The sequence below is a fragment of the Bolinopsis microptera genome, chromosome 8, assembly GCF_026151205.1.
Source record: "Bolinopsis microptera isolate Bmic1 chromosome 8, MBARI_Bmic_1.0, whole genome shotgun sequence".
Lineage (NCBI taxonomy): Eukaryota > Metazoa > Ctenophora > Tentaculata > Lobata > Bolinopsidae > Bolinopsis > Bolinopsis microptera.
This window is the reverse complement of record NC_087079.1, coordinates 8,870,579-8,882,200: the sequence shown is the minus strand read 5'-3', so window position 1 is coordinate 8,882,200 and position 11,622 is coordinate 8,870,579. Positions and strand designations below refer to the sequence as shown.

Below are 11,622 nucleotides of genomic sequence, written 5' to 3'. Positions count from 1 at the left end.
ATTTTAAAAAAAATTTAATTATTTTCAAAAATTTCGACGGAATCTGGGAAAATTCCCGTAGTCAGTTTTTAAAAGGTTTGACTGCCATGCAGAATTTTTTCGGGTTTTTCGAATCGGGGTGGGGGGGAAAAAATTAGCCCGGCCACTAACATTTTGTCACCCTTTCTCAATTAACTGTCTTAGAGATTATTACCAATCATGGTTTCCCTTACCCCCAAAAATATTTTTTTTCTCTGCTAATTCCCCTACTTACGGGCTTGGGGTAAAAGCTTGCGCTCATCTCAGGTTTTTTTTAAAAATAATCGCTTGAAAAAAAAATAAATTTCAAATTTAATCGCGAATTTTTCCAAAATTTAATACTTTTTTATTATTTTTGAATTTATAATATTATCTTTTATTTTCATTTCCTCTTTATTTGCCCCTAAGGTAGCTGTAGCTGCGAACGTCTTAGGGGGTTGGGCCCCCTGCGTTGTCCCCGCAAAACCCAGGTTTTTTCGAATCCGGGCCGCACTTTTTTTGGTTTTTGATAAAAAATGTCGCATAAAAAAAAACGACCTTTCTACAAAAATAGGGGGTGTAGGGTTTTTTTACGTGGATATTTTACAGTTGCTTTTACCAAAATAATTTTTGTGGAGATATTTTTCCCCCAACTGCAGTGTAATTTGGAATTGTGGTTTTTCCACTAATTTTTTTCCATCCCTTAGATAAAAAAAAGAATTGAAATTTTAATAAAAAATATTACCCCAAAAAATAAAAAATTGAGACGGAAGTGTTCGGGGCCGGGTTTTTAATAGCCCCGCACACCCCGGGGTTCATTCCCGTTAGGGAAAAACTGTAGCCCCCCAGCCGGACACTTTTTTCCCCAAGGACAACATGGCAGAATAAGAAGCATCGCGCTGTTTTGAGAATTTATCTTATATAATTGTGGCCCTTCGCTGCTCTGAGCTCAAAACTTACCATTATCATTTTGATCGAAAAGTTATTAGGCTGCAGTCGTCTAAAATCAGTTAAAAAAATATCTTGCCATTGCTTGCCAAAAATAATAAATAAATAACAGCTGTTAAACGTTCAGATTAAGTTGCAGAGTTTTGTTTCGAAAATTTACATGACATGTTTAATGTTTATATTTAACCCCAAAAAACCCGGCAAGATTCTGTGTTTGAATTTTAAATATAATGGGCAAGTCTTCAATGAAAGTAATCTTAATTTCCCCCCTTTTTATCGCGCTACGGTGGCTAAAGCTGCGATCGTCCCCGGGGGTTAGGGCCCCCCGTTGGGGCCGCAGAAACCAGGTTGAAACCTGGTGCAGCACTTTTTTGTGTTTTAAGTTTTGCAAATAAAAAATAAATTCATTTAGAAAATTATTTTTCTCTTGAAAAATTTTGACAAAGGGGGTTTTTAAAAAAACAAACGTCCAAAAAATAGGGGCAATTTTTTTTGGGGTTTTTAAGTAAATATGAGTACATTCCTTCGGGGGGGCCAAAAAAGGCCCCCCACCCCTGTTCAATTCTTTAAAAGGACAAACAAATTTTGTTTAATTTTTTTTTTTTCATCCTCAAAAGCATTTCGTGCACCAAACCACCATATGCAAAGTTTCAGTATCATTATGCTTTAGACAATAGTTTTTTCTTTCGTCTCCCCGGGGAAACATGAAAGCTCCCCGCTCTAGGAAAAATAGGTGTTGGTGGGCCCGGAAAGTGAAAAATCTCTCTTCTTCCCCTCAAAAATCCCATTCTCGTCTTTGGGGGGGCCGAGAATCAGAGTGGCGTTGGTCTTGTTGGGGTTTTTATTTCTGTTTTAGAAAAATTTTGCCCCTTTTTATAGGTGCACGTATCAAGAAATTGATCGATCGTTTACTCAGACGATCTGTAAAGGACCCTTGTAAGTACTAGTCGGGCCCCAATGGCGCAACCGGCTGTTTTAATTCCTTTTAAAAAGGCCAAAAGGTTTTCGTTTTTTAATTTTTTTTTTTTGTCCTCAATGTCAGTTGTCGTGAAAAACCACCCTACTGCAACGTTTTTTAGATCATTTCTGGGTTTAGACAATCCTGTTTTTCTCTCATCCGGAGAGCATGACGCTCACCTAGGAAAAATAGGTTTTTTTGGGGGGTAAACAAAAACCCCCTGTAAATATCCCCCTTTTTTCCAAAAAAATTTTGCCCCCTCATTCTCGTCTTGGGGGTTTTGGGCCCGAAGAAACAGAGGGGGGGCCTTGGGTTTTGGCCCCCCCCCTTTTTGGGGTTTTTTTTTCCAAAATTTTCTGCTTCCCAGTAAAATTTTTTTTCCTCCTTAAAAGAAAAGGGTTGGGAAACGTATAAAAGGGAAAATTGGGACGGGAATTTTTTTTAATACCCCTTCGCGTTTTTTAAAAGCTCCCCCTTGAAAAAAAAAACCGAGGTAGGATCAAAAATTTTAAGGGGTTTTATGACAAAAGTTGATGGGAAAAGGACCCCATACCCGAAAAAATTTTTCCCATCCCAAAGGGTAAAGGGGATCAAAACCAAAAAGAAAAATATTGCAATCCTGCCCAACAAAAACCCCAAAAGGGCCCCCCCCAAACAAAAAAAAACCCCTAAAAAATTTAAAAATTGTTTTTTTTTTTAACCTTAAATTTTTGAAAATGAAGAAAAAATCCCCCCTTTAAAAAGGCCAAACCCTTTCATTTTCAAACAATTTCTCCTATTTGGAAAAAAAGACGAGGTTACCTACATGAAAATTTTTAAAAGGCAAAATAAAAAAAGAGCCCAATTTAAAATTAAAAAAAGAAGGGCAAATTTTTTAAAGGAGAGCCCCAAAAAGGGGGGGTGTAAAAAGGCCTTTGGAGGATCTTTTTGGGGTAAAAAAAAAAAATTATTGAACAAACAAAACCTTCCTTTCGGTTTTCCCAAAAAAAAGTTTTTAGCTTGAACCCAGGGGCCCCCCGCCTTTCCCCCCCCCTCGGGGAAAAAAACATTTTTCCTTCCCCACAAAAAACCCCCCAAAAATCTTTTGACCGGGTAAAATTTTGGTTTTCCCCCAAAAATTTTTGAATGGGAAATTTTTTCCCCCCCAAAAACCCCGCGCGTGTTTTTTTTTTGTTGGACCCCCCCGACGAAAATTTTGTTTTTTTTTTTGTCATAGAGGAAAACCCAATTCAAAAAAACCCCCCCCCTCAAGCCCCCCCTTGCCCCCGGTAAGGGCAGGTCCCGATATTGGGGGGAATGAAGCTAGAAAAAACACGATAGCCCCCCCAAAAGGCCCAAAAAAGGAAATTTTTATCCCATTTTTTTTTCCAAATTTTTTTTTCCCCAGGCCCCCTCGAAAATTTCCCCTTTTTTGGGATGAGCCCTACCAAGCTGTAACCACCAAAGAAAACCCGGAAAAAATTGGAGACCCTTTGGAAAACCTACCACCCCCAAAAAGCCGAAAAAGGGTTAACCACTTTTTTTTCCCCCCGAACCCCCCCTTTTTTTTTGAAAAGAAAATTTTCCCCCCCCCCTTTTGGGGAAAACAAAAACCCTATTGGTTAAAAACAAACCAGAAAAAAGCCCCCAACCCATAAAAGCCCCCCCAAAGGTTGATTTCAAGAAAATTTAAAACCAATTTTTTTTCCCAAGAGTTTTGAAAAAGGACCCCAAACCCCCAAAAAATTTTTCCTTCCAATAAATTAAATTTCCTTTTTTCCCCGCAAAAACTATCTTTGGGGGGTTAAAAAAGTGGGCCCAAAAAAGCCCCCAATTTAACCCACAAAAAATCCCCGCCCAAAAAAGGGGTTTTACCCAATAAAAATTTTTAAAGTGTTTTAAGCTTTCCCACCCTGAAAATCTTCCCCTTTTCCCCATGGCCCCCCATTTTAAAAACCCCCTTTTAAAGGGCCGGGGATCTTTTTTTCCCCTTTTTTTTTCCATTTTTTGAAAAGGGTTTTTGGCAGTTTTTTTTTCCCCCAAAAACTTTTCCCCATTTTTTATCCACCAAACCCCAAAAAAACCCTTTAAAACATGGGAAAACCCCCCAAATACCCCCCATTTTTTAAAAAAGGGGAAAAAGGGTTTTTAAACAAATTTTCCCTTTTTTTTAAAGGGCCCCAAAACAGCCCCCCAATTAGTTTTTTTCCCCCTCAAAGTGAACCCCCCGTTTTGGGGGCTTAATTTTTTAAAAACAAAAATTTTAAAAATTTAAAAACGGGTTTTTCGGGATCCCGGAAAACCTTTTTCCCTTAAAAAATTTTCCCACTCCCCAAAGTTTTTAAGGGGGCCCCCAAAAGTTTTTCCCCCCAAAAAACCAAAACCCCCGCAAAAAAACGGTGAGGGTTAGTTTTTTAAAAAAGGCAACCCTTTTTTATCGGCCCTGGATTTGGGTTTTCCCCCCAAAAATTTTTTCAATAAAAGGGGGAATTGTGTATTTTAGGGGGGTTTTTTGAGTGTTTTTTTCCAAAGGGGGGGGCCCCCTTTTTTCCAAATTCTCTAACCCCGGTTTTAAAAATATTTCCCCTATTTTAAAAATTTTTTCCCTTTATTTTTTCAAAAATTCCCCTTAAAAAATTTTTGAAAAAACCCCCAAAGGGGAATTTTTCCCCTTGGGAAATTCCCCCAAAATTTGGGGGGGCCCCTTTTATGGGCAATTTGCCCATTTCCCCGGCCCCCCCAAAAGATTGTCCCAAATAATTTTTTCAAAATTCCTTCCCCGAAAAGGGTGGAAAAAAAACAAAAATACATTGGAACAGGTTTGGGGGCCAATTTTTTCCTACAAAATTTCCCTTGCCCCATCCTTTCCCCAAAAAAACCTTTCCCCAAGGAGTCGAAAAATTTTTTCCCGTTTTTTTGTTTTTTCAAACAGTCCTTTAAATTCCCCCATCCCCCCCCACCCGGGGTTTTTAAAGGGGGAAAAATTGGCCTTTTCCCTTTTTTCTTATTTTTTGACAAATTTTTTGGAAAAATTCCCCTTTTCGAATTTCCATTTGGGCCCCAAAGGTTTCACAAAGGGGATTTCCCGTTCTTTTCCCTTTCCCCGGGGGGAAAAATCTTTGTGCCCCCCTTCAAAAAAAACTTGATTTTTTGTGAAAATCACCACACCCACCCCTAAACCCGAAAAAATCACTTTTTTCTTTCTAGCCCATTTTTAATAAAGGGGGTTTTCAAAAACACGTGGAAAGGGTGTAAAATATGCCAAAAATTTCCCATAAAACTTCGCAAAAGAAAGCGGGGTTTTCAAAAACCCCTGAGAACAAAGGGGTTTGATCCCCCCTTTTTAATCCTGGCAAAAAAAATTTTAAAGTTCAAGGGGAAAAATTTCCCCCACCCTGTTTTTTTTTAGTTGGGGGGGATTTAATTTTTTTTCCGGACCCCCGGGGGGGTTTTTTTGGGTTTTCCCCTTTTTAAAATTTTTTTTCATGCCCCAAATTAAAATTCCGGGTTTCCCTCTTTATTTTTTCCAAAAAACCATTTCCCCCCTTGAAAAAAAAACCCCGCCCCGCAAAGGGAAACCCAACCCCGGGGGGGGGGGTTTCCCAAAAAAAAAAAATTTTTGGGGGTTTCCCCAAATTTTTCAGGAAAACCCCCTTTTTTCCCCCTTTTTTTTAAAAAGGGTTTTTTTTGTAAAACAAAAAATTTTCCCCCCAAATTTTTTAATTTTTTGGGGAATTTTCCCTTTAAATTTAAAAACCCCCAAATTTTCGTCCCCCAAACTTAGATAAACAAGCTTACTTTTTTTCCCCGGTGGGGCCCATTTTTCGGTTTTTTTATCCTTGAAAAAGTTTTTTTTCTAAAAAAACCGGCCCCATTTAACCCCAAATTTTTTAAAACAAACAGGGGGGAAACCCTTGGGAAAAATTTTTTTAAAAAAATATTTAATAAAAAAAATTTAAACCAATTTTTTTAAAACTTTTTTTATTTTAAAACATTTTTTGGGCCCCCCCTTGGGCCATTTTTTGGTTTAAAAAAAACCAAAACTTTCCCCCCTTGGGCCAAATTTTTTTTTCCCTCAATCCAAATTTTTTTTTTTTTTTGGGAACAATAAAAAAAATTTCCCCAACCCCCGGGGTTTTAATATTTAACCCGGGCATATCTTTATCCTCCGGGGGGGGTTTTAAAAAACATTTTGGAAAAGGGGGGGGTTTTTGTTTTGGGAAAGAAAAAAAATTATTTTTTTTTTCAAAAATTTTTAAATTTTTCCAAAAAGGATAAATTTTTGGGTTCCCCCCGGAATTATGGAAAAAAAATTTTTAACCAAAAATTTAAAAAACGTTTTTTTTTGTGGTTTTGTTTTTTTCCCCTTCCCCAAAAATTTTCCTCCCCCCCTTTTTCCTTTTGGGAACCCCACGAAATTTTTTTCGTATTTATAAGAAAACGGCACCTTTTAAAGGGAACCCCACAAAAAAAAAAGGGGGGGGGCCAATTTCCCCCCCTTAAAAAAACGGGAATAAATTGAAAAAAAGGGTTTTTGGTTTTTCCCCCCACCCCTTTGGGGGTTTAAATGGTTTGGATCATTCCTCCCCTTTTTTTTTCGGGGGGCCCTTCCTTTTAAAAGGAAAATGCCCCCCCCATGCCAAGGACTTGCTAAAAATTTTAAAAAAAACCTTCGGAAGTTTTTCCCTTTTATTTTAAAAAGGGTTTCCGGGGGCCCCGGGAAAGGCCAAAAATTTTCCCCCCAAAAACCCCTTAAGGGAAATTTTTTTTGTTTTTTTTGGAGGGCCTTAAAAACAAAAACGTTTTTGGGAAAGCCCAAAAGCTTTTCTGGTAAAACGAAAATGAGGGGCCAATCTTCCCCCCAAATTTCCCAAATTTGGGTTTTGGGTTTAAGGGTTTTAAATTTTTTTGGGAGGTTTGCCCCCCCCCCCCCCCCCCCCCCTCCTAAAATAAAACCACAAAACTTTACCTGGAATTCACATAGCTCGATTGGTACTTGGTAGTAGATATTGGAGTGAGTACATTTGTAGTAAGTTGTCCCGTTTATGTTACACTGCATCTTTAGATACTCCCTCACCTCCACTATTTGGCAATCTACTGATACATCTGAAGATGGGGGTTTTTACTTATTTATGTTACCCGCTTTATTTGTTTTTATCACAATAATCGTGGAATTTTTAACTAATTTAAAAATTGTATTTTACACAAACCTGGCGCTGAAAGTTGGTTCTCTGATCCCATAGCGACTGTAACGAGGATTATTGCTAGCAGCTTCTTTAATAAGCCCACCATAATTGTCATTATCTCTGTGAAAAAAGTCTTCATTTCATGACCATGAGTCGAGGATCAAGAGGTCTTTTTGTAAAACTAAATTTAAACATTATAGAAGCACTCAAAAACTAAAAAGAAATTCTATATATTCTCTACGTATAAACTTTTTAAAGTAAATGAATGTTGTTACTGTGCTAGATGACTATAATCACACTGATTAATAACGTAGGAGCTTTCTCATTGTCCAATAATTTCAACTTGAACATTATCATTATATAATTGCCGTAGTGAATTGTTGGAACAGAATTTGCCTTTGTTGAAATTTGGAAATCGTACCGTACTGAGGCTAATTACGGTACTAATTAGGGTACTAAGTAACTTAGCCCATGATCTAGCAATGTGTCGGCATTTTATTGAAAATCTTGCTTACAATATACATTTTGTATTGCTGATCAATACTGAACGTTAAATTAACAAGTAAGCCCTTTAGCTTTGGGACGGATGAAATTGCTTTAAAATGACGGGCATTAAAAAATTAGCTCTCTTTGTTTGCATTGGACCCTATTTCTAGTGCGCCGCAAAGGTAAATAATATATAAAATCAAAGATCAATAACCACAGTCCATAAATCACATGGGTTGAACAACAAACTTAACACAAGAAATTAAAGCTTAGCCAAATTCTGCAGCACTGCAACTATATCCGTAGCAGATAAGAATGGGTAATCTAGCGGAGGTGCCTGGATTAAGGATTTATCAAGGTTCTTTTACGTATTGACTACCTGCAAATTTCTCCATGAATGTTGTCGACTAGAGACGACACAAAGGAACTGCAGCGAGAAACTGCCCTACTATTGAAACAACGACTATAACATGACTTCTATTATGTTGAACTAATTCGCAATAAATGGTTTGGATTCGATGAGGATAATAGTTGACTGCCATATATTTCGAAACACTACGTCGTATGTGTATGATGAAAATTTTTAAACATTCGTTCAAAATAAATTAGCAATCCTATGTGTAGTAAATGTGATCAGGAACTTCTGACGAAACGTGCTACTTATTATGCAATTATGTGCTACGAGTATTAGAATGAATACATTTTTCGAAGAACCTTAACACTATTTACACTACGCTAATTAATTCAACAGTCACCACTAGCAAGCCAGCAACTTTTCTCCTTAATAAACATTTCTTATTCTCAATACTAACACCACTCCCACCACTTACCACCACTAACCACTAACCACTAACCACTAACACCCCTTCAGCCAACCAGCAGCAGATAAACGACGATATCACAGCAACAGCCGTCATGTTAATGCAAGTCATCCTATCCTGGGCCCTCTACAGGACAAACCCCAGTGAGCCTAGCAAGGCGGAGCTGAAGAAACTTAGGAAGTCAGTCGTTCAGCTGATTCAGCAGTGTGATGAGCTGATTCAGTTCGGTGTGGCTGGAGTGCAGAAGGAGGCTTTTATCACGGTAATATTACCCGGCTATCGGCATTAGCTTATTTTCCTTTTTTAGTTTTTTCTGTTCATTAAATTAGTTTAATTTTCCATAATTTGCATCATGATATGCCATGATTTCTTACATCAATAAGATACATACCACTTAATGAACCAGCGTTCCCGTTATTTCCAATTAAAGTCTAATTAAAGTCTCCCTCAGGTGTGTGATATGCTGATTATATTTGCTCCACAACTCAAACAAAACCCTAACTACAGTTCTCTGATTGTAGTACCCGATAAATCAGTTCAAATCAGGTATGTACTCTCAACATAATCTAATAATATCGTGTCCTTGTTTTGAGGCGTAGTTTAACCACAAGATTTTATGATTACAGGTTTTATAAATTAATTGGAGAAAAGAAGTCTGACTGCTCTATATGCAAGTCAGATGATACAAACTCCGCAGATTAAAAGTTAACAGAACAAGATTTTATACTAAAGCTACGAATGTATCTTGCTAGTCTAACTTACATTTCTATCGAAACTGTTTTTGGTTGCAATGTTTTAAAGAAAGGTCACGTTTTTAAGGAATGTAAAAACTAAGGTATTCTCGTTCAGGTTGAGGGATTACGTCATGACAACTGTATTCGCTGAAGAAGAACCCCCTCAGTTCCAGGACGACGAGGATGAAGAAGGTGAGATTTTATTGGTGGTTATATGCAACTTTGTGGTTGATCAGTTTGCCTGAATGAAAGTGGAGAAAAGAAGTCTGCCTTGCTTTATATGCAACTCAGATGATACAAGCTCCACAAATGAAGAGTTAGCAGAACATGATAGATACTAAAGCTAAGAATCTATCTTGCTAGTCTAACTTACATTCCCAGGTCAAAACTCAATGCCATTTTTAGACTATGCGCTATAATCAGAAATAATTGTTCATTCCTTTTTTTTATTTAAAGATCTGATAAATAAGTCAAAATTCCCTCAGCTAAGACAGAAGTATTGATCGAAAAACGTCGTGTATTAGCCTCCTTCGGAAAACTCATCGCCTTCAACATCATAGAAATGAGACTTGCAGCCCCCATCTTTGCTCAATACGTAAAATCATACCAGGACTACGGAGATATTGTAAAACAGATGATGTCCAAGGCTCGAGAGCTGAACCGAACCAAATGTATGAGGACACAGCTGCTGAGTTTGGAGCAGTTGTTCGAGGAGTTGAGAGATCAGAACGAAGGCAGGATAGACAGATCATCAGAGGAATGGACCAAGATCAAGGATCTGGCTCATAGGTTCGCCCTTATGGCTGGTGTGGATAACTATAAGTCAAGACAGGCAGTGGTCACGTTCCATAGAGAGGGCATTATTTACTGTCTGTTGCGTAATGGTCCACCAGATGGCAGTCCTCCGTCCAACATTGTCTTCTTCGATATCCTAGCTGAAACAACCTTCAAACTAATGGATATCGACAAGAAGGGACCTAAAGGATTGCTGGCATTCTTGGAGGAGCAGCTTATGAAGGAGGGAGAAATTCCAGAGGATGAGATAGAATGGGGACCGCTCCGAACATACCGTACAGCACTTGTCGGTAGTATGTCAGAACCGTACATGTACTACGGAACTGGAAAACGCAAGATGATGGGCAGTCCTATGAGAGTGATGGAGGTGAAGAGACCGAGGGAGGACTATGTTATTGACAATTGGCAATCAGCCAGTGGATCTGGAAACTATGTTCAATAGTTAACATTTAGACATTCTGTAAATTTCGAGTGATAGAGTACTGTTGATCGAGAGTACTTTGTTCAGAGTTGTTTCCATAAAACGTTACGAAATGTGAGAAAGAAAAGAATTTTCCATGCGGTCAGATATCTAGCACTTCCTGGAATTGCACTAATGTAATTATATCTGTAACGTACAGTGGCTAAGTTAGGATTTGTGCAATATGAAATGCTGTTCATTTGAAAGGAGAACAATTGGGATTGTTTGAACATAACACTTAATTGTAACCAGTGAAATTTGGCGGTTAAGATAGCTGAAAATAACACCCTCTCCTTATTTTCTATAAGTATTTCATTGGCTGGCCATATTATCAAGTAGCAAAACAGGTAATAGTGGAACTGTGCAGTAAGACCAGTATTGGTTTCACTGGCGGATTTGAATATCAGATTTTGGAAATATTGGTAACAGTAAATTTTCACGTTTTATTACGACACCTGCTTTAGTGCTATACATTATTACTAAACCTTATTTATGGCAGTATTTTTATTGAATTTTATTAATTTAAGTTAATGAAACTGTATTATTTGAATAGAAGTTAAATTTAGCTTACAAATATGACTTTTTTACGTTTCATCGATTATTTTAATGAATTCTGTGAAGATCCTACATTCTACCGCCATCACTGTTTTGATACTGTCTTCCCGCCCAAATACACCGTGAATGTAAGCCGCTAATCTGAGATTGTTAGACACCTAACACTATTGTTATCAGTCCTGAGCGCGCGGTACGCACGTACGTACGTACGTACGCGCAGCCGGCTCCTCAAAAGGGCGATTTTAAGGACGGACACTTTAATTTCATTGAAGTTTGAGGATATTGGTAAATATAAGTGACCCTGACTGAATGGCACGAATATGTAAAATGTGTCACACTATGAAATTATATAAACCCTCTATGCCTAGAATAATCGTTTTATCCTCTAGATAAACTTTGTCGCATAACGATATCTTTATCAGACGATAAGATATCGCTTAATATAAGTGCGGTCGGCAGTTAGTTGTAAACTTTGTTACACTATAAAACCGTGACAGGGTTTATATGATTGCCGTGTTTGACCAAATTTTCGAATTTCCAATTCATAGGATAGTTGCATATGACTATTATCTACATATTTAGCGACTTTTTTCGTTAAATGGTAGCACCATGCAAACTCCGTCACACATTAAAGAAATTTATATGAGGGATGTTTATGACATCTTGACAAGAAATGCTGAATAGTCTAGCATTATCTTGTGAG

The 11,622-nt window shown here is 37.7% G+C and overlaps 1 protein-coding gene across 1 annotated transcript; it reads left to right on the top strand.

Annotated features, from left to right (window-relative positions):
• The first annotated feature begins 8,429 nt into the window (after positions 1-8,429).
• Positions 8,430-10,946, top strand: LOC134819263 (cohesin subunit SA-1-like). The gene is made up of 4 exons (XM_063829089.1): positions 8,430-8,637; positions 8,827-8,921; positions 9,225-9,301; positions 9,595-10,946. Exons 1-4 carry the CDS (start codon positions 8,470-8,472, stop codon positions 10,344-10,346), a joined length of 1,092 nt encoding a protein of 363 aa, XP_063685159.1. The 5' UTR covers positions 8,430-8,469; the 3' UTR covers positions 10,347-10,946.
• Positions 10,947-11,622: the final 676 nt, after the last annotated feature.